This window comes from Lissotriton helveticus, chromosome 6 (genome assembly GCF_964261635.1).
Source record: "Lissotriton helveticus chromosome 6, aLisHel1.1, whole genome shotgun sequence".
Classification (NCBI taxonomy): domain Eukaryota; kingdom Metazoa; phylum Chordata; class Amphibia; order Caudata; family Salamandridae; genus Lissotriton; species Lissotriton helveticus.
Window position 1 is genome coordinate 1549895327 of NC_136067.1, and position 15861 is coordinate 1549911187.

General features: G+C 46.5%; 1 protein-coding gene across 5 annotated transcripts in view; it reads right to left on the reverse strand.

The window, feature by feature from the left end:
* The window catches only part of CFAP61 (cilia and flagella associated protein 61), a 2132686-nt gene that overhangs the window by 611489 nt on the left and 1505336 nt on the right, over positions 1 to 15861 (reverse strand). For all 5 annotated transcript variants that reach the window (XM_078649333.1, XM_078649336.1, XM_078649335.1 and 2 more), the window contains one exon: positions 7015 to 7342. In XM_078649333.1, coding sequence (XP_078505459.1) covers positions 7015 to 7342 — 328 coding nt within the window. The remainder of the gene's footprint in view (positions 1 to 7014; positions 7343 to 15861) is intronic.

Genomic DNA, 15861 nt, shown 5'->3' on the forward strand with positions numbered 1-15861 from the left:
GGTAGGAAGGGTAATAGACTGTCCTAGATGGAAGGGAGTTACCACCTTAGGCAGAAAAGCAGCCCTGGTCCTAAGAACCATTCGTTCAGCATGAATGGTCAAGAATGGGGGCTTTGAACTAAGAGCTTGAAGCTCACTTACCCTCCTTGCCGAGGTAATTGCAACAAGGAAGACCGTCTTAAAAGACAAAAGTCTCTTGGGACACTTGTGTAAAGGTTCGAAAGGAGAAACCATCAGGAAAGTAAGCATCAGATTTAAGTCCCATTGAGGCACAATAAAAGCAGTAAGAGGAAATTTATTTGTAAGGCCCTTCAAAAATCTTAAAACCACAGGAGATTTGAACAATGACGGCTGATCCGGCAAACAGATAAATGCCGAAAGATAACCCTTAACTGTGGCAACAGCAAAGCCTTGCTGCACTAAAGAAAGAGCAAACTGCAGAATATCAGACAAATGAGCCTTCAAAGGGTCAACAGATTTCTCTACGCACCAAGTGACAAATTTAGACCATCTGTATGAATAGATTGATTTGGTGGAGTCACGCCTGGCCGAAAGAATGACATCCACCACATCATGTGGGAGAGAAAAGGAATTCAGGTTGCCCCGTTCAATCTCCAGGCATGAAGGTGTAAGGTCTGGAGGTGGGGGTGTAGAACCTGCCTCTCCATCTGAGAGAGGAGATCTGCCCTGAAAGGGAGACGGAGCGGCGGGCACGAGGAGAGGTGGAGAAGATCTGTGTACCACACCCTTCTTGGCCAATCTGGGGCGACCAATATAACTTGGGCCCGGTCTTGGCGTATCTTCCTCAGAACCCGAGGAATCAAGGGTATGGGAGGAAACGCGTAAAGGAGTTGTGAGTCGCAACTCAACTGAAACGCGTCCCCCAAGGCTCCCTGCATCGGAAACTGGAGGCTGCAGAATGACGGGCAGTGAGCATTCTCGCCAGTGGCGAACAGGTCCGAAAGACATGACGAACTACCTCTGGATGAAGCCTCCACTCGTGGTCGGCTGAGAACTGCCGACTGAGACTGTCTGCACGCACGTTCAGAACTCCGGCCAGATGATTTGCCATCAGACAAATCTGATGATCCTGAACCCAGAACCAGAGACGCAGAGCCTCTCTGCAGAGACACTGCGACCCTACTCCTCCCTGCTTGTTGACATACCACATCGCGGTGGTGTTGTCCGTCAGGACCTGAACCGACCGACCGCGAAGGGAAGGGAGGAAGGCCTTGAGCGCCAGACGTATCGCCTGCAATTCCAGCAGGTTGATAAGAAGCAAGCTTTCCTCTGGAGACCAAAGACCCTTGACCTCCAGATCCCCAGATGAGCACCCCACCCTAGAGTGGGTGCATCCGTTATCACTGTGGCCACAGTTGGAGGTAGTTGAAAAGGCTTTCCTTGAGACAGGTTGCCTTCCACTCCCCACCAAGTCAGATCCGCTGCAGTTTCTCCGGAGATCCTCACAGACTCCCTGAGATCCCCGTTGTGTTGAAACCACTGCCTGCGGAGGCAACACTGGAGTGCCCTCATGTGCCAGCGTGCATTGTTGACCAACAGAATGCAGGAAGCCATCAGACCGAGCAGGCGAAGGACCTTCAGGACTGGAACAACCGCTCCATTGTGAAATAAAGGAATCAACTCCTGTATGTCGTGAATCCTTTGAGGAGGAGGGAATGCATGACACACAGTTGTATCCAGTACCGCACCTATGAACAGGTTGCGCTGGGAGGGCACCAGGTGAGATTTGGGTACATTTATTGAAAAACCCAACCTGTACAACAACTGAGTTGTCACTTGCAGATGATGGAGCACCTTCTCTGGAGATTCTGCTTTGATCAGCCAATCGTCCAGATACGGGAATACTGGAATCCCCGATCTTCTAAGATGTGCTGCCACCACAGTCATCACCTTGGTGAAGACTCGAGGCGCAGTAGTAAGACCAAACGGTAGAACCACAAACTGGCAATGTTGCGATCCCACCGTAAAACGGAGATACCTCCTGTGAGACTGCAGGATAGGGATATGAAAATATGCATCCTGCAAGTCTATTGACACCATCCAGTCCTCTTCCATCAGCGCCTGAAGAACCTGTGCAAGGGTGCGCATCTTGAACTTCTCCTGTTTTAGATAAAGGTTCAAGATCCTGAGATCCAGGATTGGACGAAGTCTGCCATCCTTCTTGGGAATCAGGAAATACCGGGAGTAGCATCCCTGACCCCTTTCCTGCTCTGGAACCATCTCTATCGCACCCTTTCTTAACAATGTCTGGACTTCCTCCTGCAGGAGTAACAGGTGTTCTTCCGTGCAGAAACCTTGGTAAGGAGGGTAATTCGGAGGGAATTCCCGAAAGGGAAGAGCATACCCATTTTCTACGAGATTGAGAACACAAAAATCTGATGTAACCGATTCCCAATCCCGTAGAAAATGGGTAAGCCGGCCCCCCACTGGGCTCACATGATCCGGAATGGCAGATCTAGGGCTGCTTTTCTGTGGCTGGGGGTTGGAAGAGGTGGGGGAGGAGGAGGCTTGACGTCCTCGTGGACGAGATCTTTGCCTACCCCTGTATGATTTGTACAGTGGATTCTGCTGTTGTTGCTGCTGCTGCTGCTGTTGACCTTGACGGTAGGGACGAAAGGAAGAACGTCCAAAATCTCTAAAATCTTTTGGTAGATGAACCTCTTGTTTGCAGCACCAAAGATTTGGCAGTAGCCCTACTGTCCTTAAATCTTTCTAAGGCTGCATCAGCTTTTTTACCAAAAAGACCACCTCCGTCAAAGGGCAAATCCAACAACGCAGCCTGAACGTCTGCCGAAAAGTCTGATGACTTCAGCCAAGCAGCCCTTCTGGAGGCAACCGCAGTTCCCATGATGCGAGCAACTGAATCAGCGGTGTCAAGTCCATTCTGGATCACTTGACGTGCAGCTGCCTGCACATCAGCCAATACCTCATCAAAATCCTTCCTGTTGTCATCAGGAATTTTAGGAGCCAACAAACGCAAAGAATCCATCAGGGCATGTATGTATCTACCCATAAGGCAAGTGGCATTAGTTGATTTTAAAGCCATACTTGCTGATGAGAAAGACTTCTTCGCTGTCTGATCTTGTTTCTTGGATTCCTTATCCCCAGGCACTTGAGGGAAAGCACCCACAGTCTTTTTTGAACAGGCTGCCTGAATAACCAGACTTTCAGGCGAAGGATGAGAGGATAAAACTCCGGATCCCCAGGTGCAACTCTATACCTCCTTGCAACACTTTTAGCCACTGCAGGAGCAGTAAGAGGCTTGCTCCAACCCTCCAAAATAGGTTCAGTTAATGCTTCATTAAAGAGAAGCAACCGCTCAACAACAGAACTTGGTGAATGGAGTACCTCAGTCAAGAGATTGGACTTATATTCCACCGTAGGCAATGTCAAGTTTAAAAGTTCTGCTGCCTTCCTCATGACCATGTGGTATGGCCTAACATCCTTTGAAGGGGCATCAGACACTGAAGGTAGCTCCCATTCTGGAGAAAGTTCCAACCCACTAGCTTCTCCTAGATCTTCAAAAAAATCCTCCTGAAGCTCTCCTTCTTCCATCTCAGCCTCTCTATATCTTTGCTCTTCTATGAGGCGCTGAGCATCCCTGCTGGATCTCTCTTTCAACAGCCGCGCCGTCGGATCCGTGAACGACTCCAACGGAGCCGGTATCGACGTCGAGATCGAATCCGCAGGCCCAGGGCGCTGCTCTCGAGGTCGTCTCGGAGCCGGCGACGTCGGTATCGGCGTCGACGACCTTGGAGGCGCCGAGTAATGCCGAGGGGGCGTCGAAGCCGGCATAAATGGCATAAAAGGAGCTGAAGCATAGGAGTGGGGAACTCCTAAATTGAACGCCAGAGGACCCATAGGACCCGAAGGTGCACCAGAGGGGTACCACGCCCTGGAATAGACACCATACATAGCGTTTAAAAACGCAGTAGGGTCTTGACCTGGAACAGGGAAAGGAGGATAAGAACCCACAGACTGATCCTTCAGAGGTTCCGGATTTGCCTCCTCTTCCACAGATTGGTCGTGTCATCGAACCCTCATCCAAAGGGACTTCTTCATCCTCTCGAGCCGGAGACGGCGCCGGAGAAGGATTCACAACCGGAGTCGGCGATTGAACCTGCGACTCCGAAGGCGAAGCCTCACCTTCTGGATCCAAGACCTCTGGTGATGGAGACACTACATCCTTCTCATGCCTCCTCTTAGGCGACTTCGGTCTCGAGTCCGAATCCTTACCGGAATGACGCCGAGACTCATGTCTTCGCTTCTTATGCTTCTTTTTTGACTTCGAAGCATGACCGGATGACAACTTCGAAAGCGACGCCGATCGTGATCTTGACCTCGACCTCAACCTCGCCCTTCTCGAACGAGATCTCGAAGACTTCTTATCTTTACTTCCTCTTAACTTCGCCATTAAAAGCTTAGTCTCCCTTTCTCGACGCGCCTTCAGATTCATCTTCTTACACGAAGAACAACTATCGACATCATGGTCCGAACTCAGGCACCAGATACAGTCCTCGTGCGGGTCCGTGATCAACATCATTTTGCCGCACTCACTACATGGCTTGAATCCGGTCTTCTTAGTCGACATCTTCGGCGAAACAAAGAAGCAAGAAAACAGAGAAAAATAGTAACAAAGTTATCAACAGCTACAGAGATTCCCCGAAACAGTTCGCATCGATGACGCAGAAAAAAGGGAACTGAAGTCATCACGCCGGCGTGGGCCTATTATGGTGTCAGTGACATCATCGGAGTCGCAAGCGATGCCGTGCCTCTGTGACGTCGTCCACGTCGGCGCGAAGCTACAAAAAGAATTTCCAAATGTTGCGGACGCAAGGGGATATTCACATGGTGAGGAATCCACTGGCAGATGTATCTATCAGAAGCTCTGTTTTAATATAAAATCAGGGCCTTCGGTGGCCATATCACTGAAAATACAAGATTTGAAAAAAATATTAGTGCCTACGGGTGCTCGTGGAAGACAATTTCTATGGACTGGAATCTAGAGAATGCTAAAGTGATTCCAGTATTTTACTGACCTCTGCTGGTCGGTTTCTATCAAGACAGTTAAATAGAGGCAGTTGAACAGAAAATAAAGTCCCTAAGCGGAAACAGACAAGTCCTAGGGCTGATCTCCAGAGCCCATAAAGTACATACACATATAAGTATTTACTAAAGTGTATACAAGCAGTCTCGAATGCTCGACCTAAAAGGGTGATAACGGATTTTAATTACGGTTTATATAGTCTCTGGTGTGTGCTGTACTAATGTATGGAAAGGTGATGAATTTTAAGGTGATTTCATCATGTGAAATGTTTGAACCCGTGCAGGATCTGATGAACCATATTTGAGAGAAATGTTTCCTCATAATTTTCTCAAGCAAATAATGGTTAGCGGTCCAGACAGCTAGAACGAGGACACATTTTCTGGCAATTCATAAATATCTACCACATCCATGCTGGAAACATTTTTATATACCAGGATTTTTTTGTTATCTTCCATTTTACTACAAGGAGGTAGTTCCGTTTTTTGGATAGGCAGTAAGATGTTTCCAGACTTGCTCACATTTAAAATCAGAGGTTATCTGCTCTCATAGGTAATCTGACCCTCCAAAATAGTTTTTGTTTGGGAATTACATAGTTCCCTAATAATCACAGGACTAACACAGTAGAGTTGAAATCCAGCTCAATCATTAAAAAAAAGAATCAGTCACACATCTTTCGCTTCTAATTTTGAAGTATCTGGTACTTAGGAAAGTGTTGTTTGTAACATTTTAAATTGTGTTTTAGCTCATGCTGTGGTACTGTTTTGCACATTACAGTACAGCACTGCCCATATATGTGGCTACAGACATAAAAGTAATAAATAATATACCTTTTCTGGTTTTAAAATACTAAAGGTGTTTGGTAAGAAAACTTTGCAAGTATCCTTTGTCATGTATACTTTAACACACTGCCACTTTCCCAATTTGTAGCATGTAAATACCTATATTGGGAGGGGCTGTTAAATAAAAGAAAAAATAAACTATCAATTTCTTAGGATGACACACTCTTTTCCTCGTGTGATATCTCAACAATAAAACAACTACTTTATATTTATTTATTTATTTCTAATATTGCTTACATATTACAAATTGTTGCTGGAATGTCCACACTAAATGTACCTAAACAAGATGGAACGTCAGAACCAAGTAACGAGGGAGTTTTTAAAATTTGTCTGGGAGAAGGCGAATCAAGAAACTGATCCTAAAAGGGTGGAATAGCGTTCTACAATTGTATACCAAGTCAACAGACAGGATGGCTGCCGAATGTGGCCTTATTAGGTCTTGGCAACAATCAGATTTTGCTTTCCATAGGCAGATCTATTGCTTCCAATATAAAATATACTTAAGAGTGGCCTTTGGGTCAGTCCCTTGCTCCGGACTGGATGGCTATGTTATCTATCTCAGTTGTCTGTTTTTGATATAGCGGCTTTCCTCCCTCTTTTTGTTTGTCCCGCCCAGGAGCATTTAGGTCTCACAATGTTCTCCCTGGATGAGTTGCATCCTTCCAATTCATACTTGAGGGGATCTTTTTCTTTTCTTTTGTGCGCTCCATGCAGGTGTGTGGCGCTCCATGCAAGTGTGTGGTTTCATCACTATCTTCCCCTGCTTGTTCCTCTTCCCTATGTGTTTTTAGTGATATTGATTCATATAAACAAAGTTAACAAAATAATGTATTTTGAGTATATTGAGAGACCGTCAACAATTTATGAAGCACAATTTCCCTGTTACAATGAAGTGTAGTGTACGCGCTTGGCTACGTGTTCAGAATGGAGGCTGTAAAGAAGAGGAGGGAGGTGTTTGTTAAAAACATACATAGTCTGTGTGTCAAGGATGTCATGTCCATAAAATAATGGCTAGATAAAAACTGACATTCTAGTTGTTCATAATGAAAGTTTTTCAGGACCGATTGTTGCATGCTTATTGATATACATAATTTGAATTTCACAGACCTTGAATTTTGGCCCCTTTATACATAGGAATGAGTCTGTCCAGGTCCTCTGGTGGCTCCAAAACTTGCTCAAGAGTTGGGTCAAAAAGTTGCAGCATTGTTGCAGCCAGATTGAATCCAACCTCCTTGGAATTGAAATTGCTGTGTGTCCACCCATTCACATAATACCGACTGGAGAACTTGGTGAGCGGGCCAGCAGCTCTGACAGTGACATCGTTAGTGTGGAAGGTGGTATTAATCACAAGCCTTCCATCAAAAACCAGGCATGCATCGTTCATGGCTTTGAAGGCTTCATAGTCTACCCTCTTTTGGGAAAAGTTAAAAAATACCTGAAATACAAAAAGGTAGCCTACGTTAATGCAACGTATCTATGATAGAAAAAAATACTTATGGTTATTGTAATTACTACTAGTACATATCGAGGAGCGCTAGAAACAGTTTAGTCATTTCTCACTTTTCAATTGTCTATTGCTACATGCTCCCTCTACGCCCCGATACATTTCTATGCAGTCTGAATACTAACTTCGTATGAAGTGGAAGTTGTTATGAGCACAAAAACATTACCGGCATACTCTTGTACTTAATAACTGCAAACGTCTAACACTATTGTGAAAAGAAAATATGACCTTAAAGCCCAAGACAACTGCGGACATGCGCCTTGAGTGACATGACCAAGCACTGACCTTTGGACTAAAAGCAACTAGGGCCCCAAATAACATGTACTAGTTTAAGGCAAAAGTAATCTGCTTCAGCATCTCACCATTTTTCATAGTTTGTTTCTCCTTATTTTTTTATACCAAATCAAGACACGGAGGCCAATCTCATCACCTGCATCATAGTCCTTATCTGAATATGAGCCAAACAGGGAATGCAGGGTGTGCATTTGTCCTTGTGGAGGGAAATCAAGTGGAAGAAGTGGGACCCCATGGCGACCAACGTCGAGGTTAGACTGGCGCAGACTCTACTTCAGAGAGGACAATTGGAGCCTCGTCTTCAGGGTCGATGGAGTCAGCGTTAATGTGCCTGGGAACCGACGTTGACCATGGAGTTGGGGGTGGTGATATGCTGGTGCTGGAGACAGTCCCGCTGAGAGTTCAGTGGGTCCAGCTGAAACCACGGTTAACCCACATGGCAGTAATCCAGGTGCAGAACCTCTAGGCTCTATGGAGCCCGCAGACGTGCCAGAGGGAATCGGCAAGGATCTAGAGTTCAAGCACAGCCTTCCAAAACTCTCCCATCAGTTTAGAAATGGAGGATAGTCCCAGAAACTCAGGTTGAGTCAGAACAAGTTCTGGGATCTGCTCTGAAGTCGAATGAATTTGGGAGTGAGAATGAAACCTATGGAGCGGCTCCAGCACTTTCTCAAGGGAGTGTGAATGTTGGGAAGGGGCAGAGTCCTGCTTCTATTTCTTTTGTTTTTTCATTAACTTACCTGAGGATTTTGATAGAAAGGAAGACTGATCTCTGGAATAACTTCTGCAACTTCTATATCTCGAATGGGACAGGGACCAAACTTTAGACTTGGATCACTCTTGTTGGGGAGTCTTCTGATGTTTGGCAATGTAGTTTCACCTCACGGTCTCCTATAGCCTTCAGACTCATCTACACGCAGTCACTGCATGCTTTAGAGTTGTGACTTGACTGCAGGCAGATCTAATGAGAATTGGTCACAGACATTTGTTTGTGACAGTCTTTACAGGGCTTATAACCCATCGTTTTGGGATGTGACATATTCCTTGCAACTGCAAGAAGAAACAAGCATTGGCATAGCGAATAGGTCTCGCCTTTGGGACCTTATAAGTATTTAGTTATATAGCACAATATCCTTGGTGCAACAACATCAATTGTTTTATTTTTTATTTATTTTAAAAGTTTTATATAGCGCTAGCTTGACACGTGGGTATCAGAGCGCTTTACATACACACAGGAGAGAACAAAATTAAATTACATAGCAGGACCTAAGGAAGCAAAAAAAGATATAAGTAAAACATTATAATTATAAGTTATTGCCACAGTGTTTTAATGTGTGTTTTTTTTATTAACTGCATGGGTACCAGATGGCTCTATGTACCCGGGACACCACTACTTGTGCATTCCTAAACTTTGTGTTTACATAAAAGTGCGTTCTGGGAGTTGTAGTCTTGGTGCTCTTTAACTGCGAAAATTGAACCTACACACCTGATTACAATGATATGTAAAACCAGTCCATGAATGGAAATGCGGTAGCCCAGTTACATGGAGCCGTCTCAACCTGTGCGCCAGCCCAAAAAGTTAGGAGTGGTCACAATGAAGTCCTGGGCCGCCTCCCTTACCGTGACAAATTTACTGGTGTCCTAAAGCCCGGGGTGAGTAGATACCTTTAAACACCCCGTTTACTACAAAGACATAACTTTGTGAAAACCCATTTCAAATGCTTAATTGGGAACGGATAAGAGGCTCGTTCTTTTCTGGTCGCATTGAATGCACTCACGCGATATAACAGGGGAATCGGATATTTAGAAACCAGGAAGCGAGCGATAGAAAAGAAGTTAAAAAGAAAAGGGGTTAGGGGTCAAAAGACATAACAGACAAAGTAAAGTGAAATAAAAAATGAGGGTGTGTACAAAAGCGAGGTAGAGGGTGAAACTCGGGGCTCATACTAGTTCTGAAGTCCGGTGGTGCCAGAATGCCGTCCTTGACCCCCTACCAACTCTCCCAGTTCCATAAGTGACCAACAGCTGCAGTACTGAATGAAAAACAAATAAAATGGATTACATCAGCTACTCAGGAAAGGACATGGGAAACATAAAATATCTGTTTATTTAATGCATGTGTGGACTTTTACAGTGCCAGACACAGGAAAACGAAAACATACCAGCCAAGTTATTGCCACAGTGTTTTAATGTGTTTTTTTATTTTTATTACCTGCACGGGTACCAGATGGCTCTATGTTCCCAGGTTACCACTACTTGTGCATTCCTTGACTTTGTGTTTACATAAAAGTGCGTTCTGGGAGTTGTAGTCTTGGTGCTCTTTAACTGCGCCAATTGGACCAGCACAGTTAGGAGTGGTCACAATGAAGTCCTGGGCCGGCTCCCTTACCGTGACAAGTTTACTTGCATCCTAAAGCAGCCCGGGGCAAGTAGATACCTCTAAACACACCCGTTTACTACAAAGACCTAACTTTAGGAAAACCCATTTCAAATGCTTAAATGAGAAAGGATAAGAGCCTCGTTCTTTTCTGGTCGCATCGAATGCACTCACATGATATAACAGGAGAATTGGATATTTAAAACCAGGAAGCGAGCAATAGAAAAGAAATGAAAAAGAAAGGGGGTTAGGGGTCAAAAGACGTAACAGACAAAGTAAGGTGAAATAAAAAACGAGGGTGTGTAAAAAGCGAGGCAGAGGGTGTAAGAGAGTGTCACAACGCTAACTAGAACAAGTGCGCGCGTGCGTCTCGCGCGGCAGCAGGGGGAGGGGGGGCCTGCGCGATTCACTTGCGGGAGCAATAATTGCTACCATATGGCGGCGCTCACTCCTGCAAGTAAATCCCCACACGTGCACATGTTGCCATCAAAGGCAATGGAACGCGTGAACGTTTTTGACTGAAAAGCCAAAGCGATCGCAGAAGGTATTTTTGCCTATGCAGCGCATGTGCGCTGCGTAGGCGAGACCTAAAAATGATCGAGATATGGTCTCAAAGAGACAAGAGGTAGTCTCGGATCCATGTTTGGTGGCATGGAAAGAAAGGAATTGACGCCAGCGCACAGGAGATGTGCTTCGATAGGCTCCGCACATCATTTCCAGAGTTGAACGGCCTCAGAGCAGAGCTGCACTGTGTCACCTACCGACGTGCAAAGGTACTGCTGAAAAGTTTCCAGATCCAGTCTGACCTGGGCAATATTCAAACGGTGAGGAATCTGTTGCTCGAGGTCTCTATCAGAAGCAATAATATTTAAATGAAAGTTATGTAATTTGTGGTTAGAGTTGCTATTGGGGGTTAGCCTAAGGTTGCTTATTTAGCTTAAATACAGTTCATTGGGTTTAATGTTAGAATCAATATAAAATATATGATTGATGTAGTGGGGTCGAGGTAGTAATAAATATTATTAAAGGGGGCATCCAGTGAATGATGCTGCAAAAGATCTCAAACAAAAGTAGATACCATTAAACAAAGACGCATTCTGGAATACCTATTGTTTTAAGTGTTACAAATGCCAGATTGGATAAAGGGAATTGTTTTGTTCTCTACAACCGATTATCCCATAAAAGTACTTATCAGGCGGAAGTAGTGGTACTCCATATGATGGGTCTGATGTAATGGGAGATACCAACATGTAACTATTCACATGGTAGGGCTTTATGCTCTTGTATAATTTAATGCAATCGAAGTACCACTATTTAGGATTAACATCTCTTTGTTATTTTGACACGTTACATTACAAGCCGCCCACATCCACAGGCCGGCGGCGATGGAATTTCTAGCATACAGTGAGTGCCGTTTAATACCAATGAAAAGAACTTAAGAAGTGGAAGGTCAGGCCCAAGACGGGCGAAGAGAGGAGGGGAAGGGGGGGAGGCAGTCACAGGATTGGAGTCTATATTATGGTTTCCCTTGGACTCTGGTGCATCATGTATCCACCTCTGGTGTCTGTGTCATTAAGAATAGAATTTTCAAATATTGAGGACAGGGCAATTCTCGGAATTCATCGGACAGGTATTGTAGTCAGGGGTGCCACATTTTATCAAAGCAAAGCAACTGCTGTGTGGCTATAGCCATCAGCTTTTCCATGGCCATTATGTCACCAATCCAGGTGTGTTGGCATCGTGTCCGTTCCACGCTTCGCAAGCAAGAGTTGTTTCGCTGCACCCAGCAGCAAGGTGATCACTTTACCTTTGTACGAACGCAGCAGGTATGTAAGGGGATTGGGAAGGCCTAAGAGTAAGTACCACTATTTAAAGGAGATGATCCAATAGAATCTACCCAAAAGGACATATATAAATGTAATCTTCCATCCTGTGCATACCCGTTGACTTTGGAGTCATTGGCTTATTCCTTGAATCACATTAACTCCCACTCAAGAGCAAGTCTTTTTCAGGAGGATTCGCTTTCGGCTTGGACCTTTAACGCTGGAGGGGGCTTTAATGGCGGGTAGAGCCCACTACGGCTGGCCCTAAGTTTACATCCTGAATGTTGCAACACACTTAGAGTTTTTTTGAGAAGACTCACCAATCTAGACTTAGATAATGATCAATATATCCATTATATATCTCCTGTAAATGTGTGGCTCTTGACCTGAACAGGCAGAGTATCACTTCCACAAATCAATGACCTATGTAGAACACATGTAAGCTGGAACGATTTTGAATGGAAGACTGCACTTACTTTTTCTTCCTAGGTACCACTAAAATCTACACAATTAACAAAAACAGAGACAAGAGATACTGTGGTCATCACTGTACCTCAACTCTTAGGATACAAATCCACAGAATCCACATCTAATGCATTTATCTACAGCAATAAGCATTTACAATAAAGGGACAATCAGAGGGTGAAGCACATATTGAAATGTTATTTATTGAATTATTTCATGGTTTGTTAGAACAGGCCACCTGTGCATAAAGTTAGATAGAAATCTGGCGGATAGAACAATAGGTGCCTAATAAACTAATGAGAGTATAACAGCAAATGTAAAATAAGATGATGTTTGTAGGGAAGTAAGAGCAGGGTCTAATAGGCATATGAAATACTGCACTGCAGGATACATAGGATCACAACAGGAAACAGATCACTATATTTACACCGTGGGGCCCTTATGTGGAAAGCGTTTAATCTCTATGGCCATCCAGCTACAGAACTGTGTTTTGGGTTAGATTTAGACACCTGTAGAGTAGGGCTGGCCCTAATGTTCAACGCTAGAGTATTCCCGTGATTTGGGTCACCAAGGGTAAAGGTTTGGCATCTAGATGGGACATGGGGTGATTTTGGTGTCATAAGCAGGTGCTGATTGCTTGATATTAGGTTGCGTGTGAGGATATATCATGAAGAGTCTCTTAACGGTAACCTGGAGCTGATCCATGTATTGGCTTTGAAGAATATTGAGTTTGTAAAGGGTTCTGTGCTTATCAGATAACCAGTGAACTTGATGTTGGTATGAACAAGCGGGAGAGTTTCTGTGGAGTCTAAAATGTTCTCTAGTAGTAAAGTTGAGAACTTTGTTAAAAGGAGCAAAGGTGTGCTGAGGAAGACCCGCTAACAGGCTGCTGCAGTAGTCTAGCTTGTTAACAACCAGTAAGTTGATCAGTATGTATGTAGTGTGGAAAGATATATGAGGACAGTTCTGCATATATTTAAGGTTTGCTTTCTAGCTGCAGTGGCAGTTGAGCTAATGGAAGATTCCGCCCGCATGAAGACTTTGAGCAGTGCTTCTAGGTTTCTGACTGATGAGGCAAAAATGAATGTGTTCAGCAGAAAGGACATTTGTAATCAATTTATCTTGAATTCAGTACACAACAGCTGAAGCACAGGGCAGAGTCATTATTCATATTGTGGAAACACACTGATAATAGCACCAGTTACAGCATATTTATTTTGTGTTTCAGTCATTTTCAGAAAGCTCAGGGTACCAGCAGCTAGGCATGCACATTTTAAAAATCCCATTACCTAAACTGGGAAAATCAAATGTAATGAACTGTCTGCTGTCACACTGTTGGCTAGACACAACAAGTTCTGTCCCTGACCCTCCTGGTAGGTCGCTCCCCCTCCACGCAGCTCCGCCTGTTTGCTCCTGCTGCCGCTGCCGAGAACCCGCTGGTAAGTGTGCTCTACCCCCGTGTGGCCCTCTGTGCCACTGTTTTTCCCCCTCTGTGTGCCCCGTTTTTGCCTTCTGTGCCACTCGTTTTTCCCCTCTGTTGTGCCCCGTTTTGCCCTCTGTGCCACTCGTTTTTCCCCTCTGTTGTGCCCTGTTTTGCCCTCTGTGCCACTGTTTTTCCCCCTCTGTGTGCCTCGTTTTTGCTCTCTGTGCCACACATTTTTCCCCTCTGTTGTGCCCCGTTTTTGCCCTCTGTGCCACTGTTTTCCCCTCCTCTGTGTGCCACGTGTTTGCTTCTGTGCCACTCGTTTTTCTCCTCTGTTGTGCCCCGTTTTTGCCCTCTGTGCCACTGTTTTTCCCCCCTCTGTGTGCCCCGTTTTTGCTTCTGTGCCACTCGTTTTTCCTCTCTGTTGTGCCCCGTTTTGCCCTCTGTGACACTGTTTTCCCCCTCTTTGCGCCCCATTCTGATCTGTCCCACTGTTTCCCCGCCCCCCCCGCCCACTCGCTGCTCCCACCTCCCAGATGCTCCTCCCTCCCACCTCCCTATATAAGTCGGACGATGCACGGTGAGGTGAGCGACCCCTGACCCACCTGGTAGGTCGCTGCCCCTCCACGCAGCTCCGCCTGTGTGCTCCTGCTGCCGCTGCAGAGAACCCGCTGGTAAGTGTGCTCTACTCCCGTGTGGCCCTCTGTGCCACTGTTTTTCCCCCACTGTGTGCCCCGTTTTTGCTCTCTGTGTCACTGTTTTTCCCCCTCTCCGTGCCCTGTTTTGCCCTCTGTGCCACTGTTTTCCCCCCTCTGTGTGCCCCGTCTTTGCTCTCTGTGCCACTCGTTTTTCCCCTCTGTTGTGCCTTGTTTTGCCCTCTGTGCCACTGTTTTTCCCCTCTATGTGCCCCGTTTTTGCTCTCTGTGCCACTCGTTTTTCCCTTCTGTTGTGCCCCGTTTTGCCCTCTGTGCCACTGTTTTTCCCCCCTCGGTGTGCCCCGTTTTTGCTTCTGTGCCACTTGTTTTTCCCCTCTGTTGTGCACAGTTTTTGCCCTCTGTGACACTGTTTTTCCCCCCTCTGTGTGCCCTATTTTTGCTTCTGTGCCACTCGTTTTCCCCTCTGTTGTGCCCCTTTTTGCCCTCTGTGCCACTGTCTTCCCCCTCCTTTGTGCTCTGTTTTTGCTCTCTGTGCCACTCGTTTTTCCCCTCTGTTGTGCCCCGTTTTGCCCTCTGTGCCACTGTTTTCCCCCTCTTTGCGCCCCATTCTGCTTTATGTCCCACTCTTTCCCCACCCCCCTGCCCACTCGCTGCTCCCGCCTCCCGCCTCCCAGCTGCTCCTCCCTCCCACCTCCCCATATATGCAGGACGCTGCGCGGTTGCGCCGCTGACGCACCAAAGGCGCACCTAAGGCAAGCCCATCTGCGCCCGTCTGCGCCTGGACCACGCCCAGCGCCAAAACCCCTGGACCCCGCGAACGCCACAACACCAAACTCCGCTACAACGCCAGCACCCTCCACACACTCAACGACGGCCGAAACCACACCTGCTTCCAGGCAGCCCGAAACTGATCCACGGACCCTTCTCCTGCCGCACCTGCAGCTTCACCTGCGACAGAGCCACCAAACCTCCAAGGACTGGACCCAACCACCTCTGCTGCATACTCCTCAACACCCGCTCCGCACGCAAACACACCGTCGAGCTCTGGAATCTGCTCGACACCTCCGCCCCAGACGTGGCCTTCCTACACGAGACCTGGTGGAACGACTCCTTGGTGCCCGACATCGCCATAGCCATCCCGGACGGCTACAAGATCACCCGAAGGGATATCGCCAACGGGATCGGAGGAGGAATAGCCATCGTCCACAAGTCCACCCTCAATGTCGCCACCCACGCAGACGACACCCTCAACACCGCCGAACACCTGCACTTCCGGATCCACACCACCCTCAGAGGAACACTCGTCTACAGACCCCCCGGGCCCCGGGCTCAGTTCAGCGGCTCCATCGCCGACTTCGCCAGCACCCACGCACTCGCCTCCACCGACTACATCCTCCTCAGGGACCTGAACT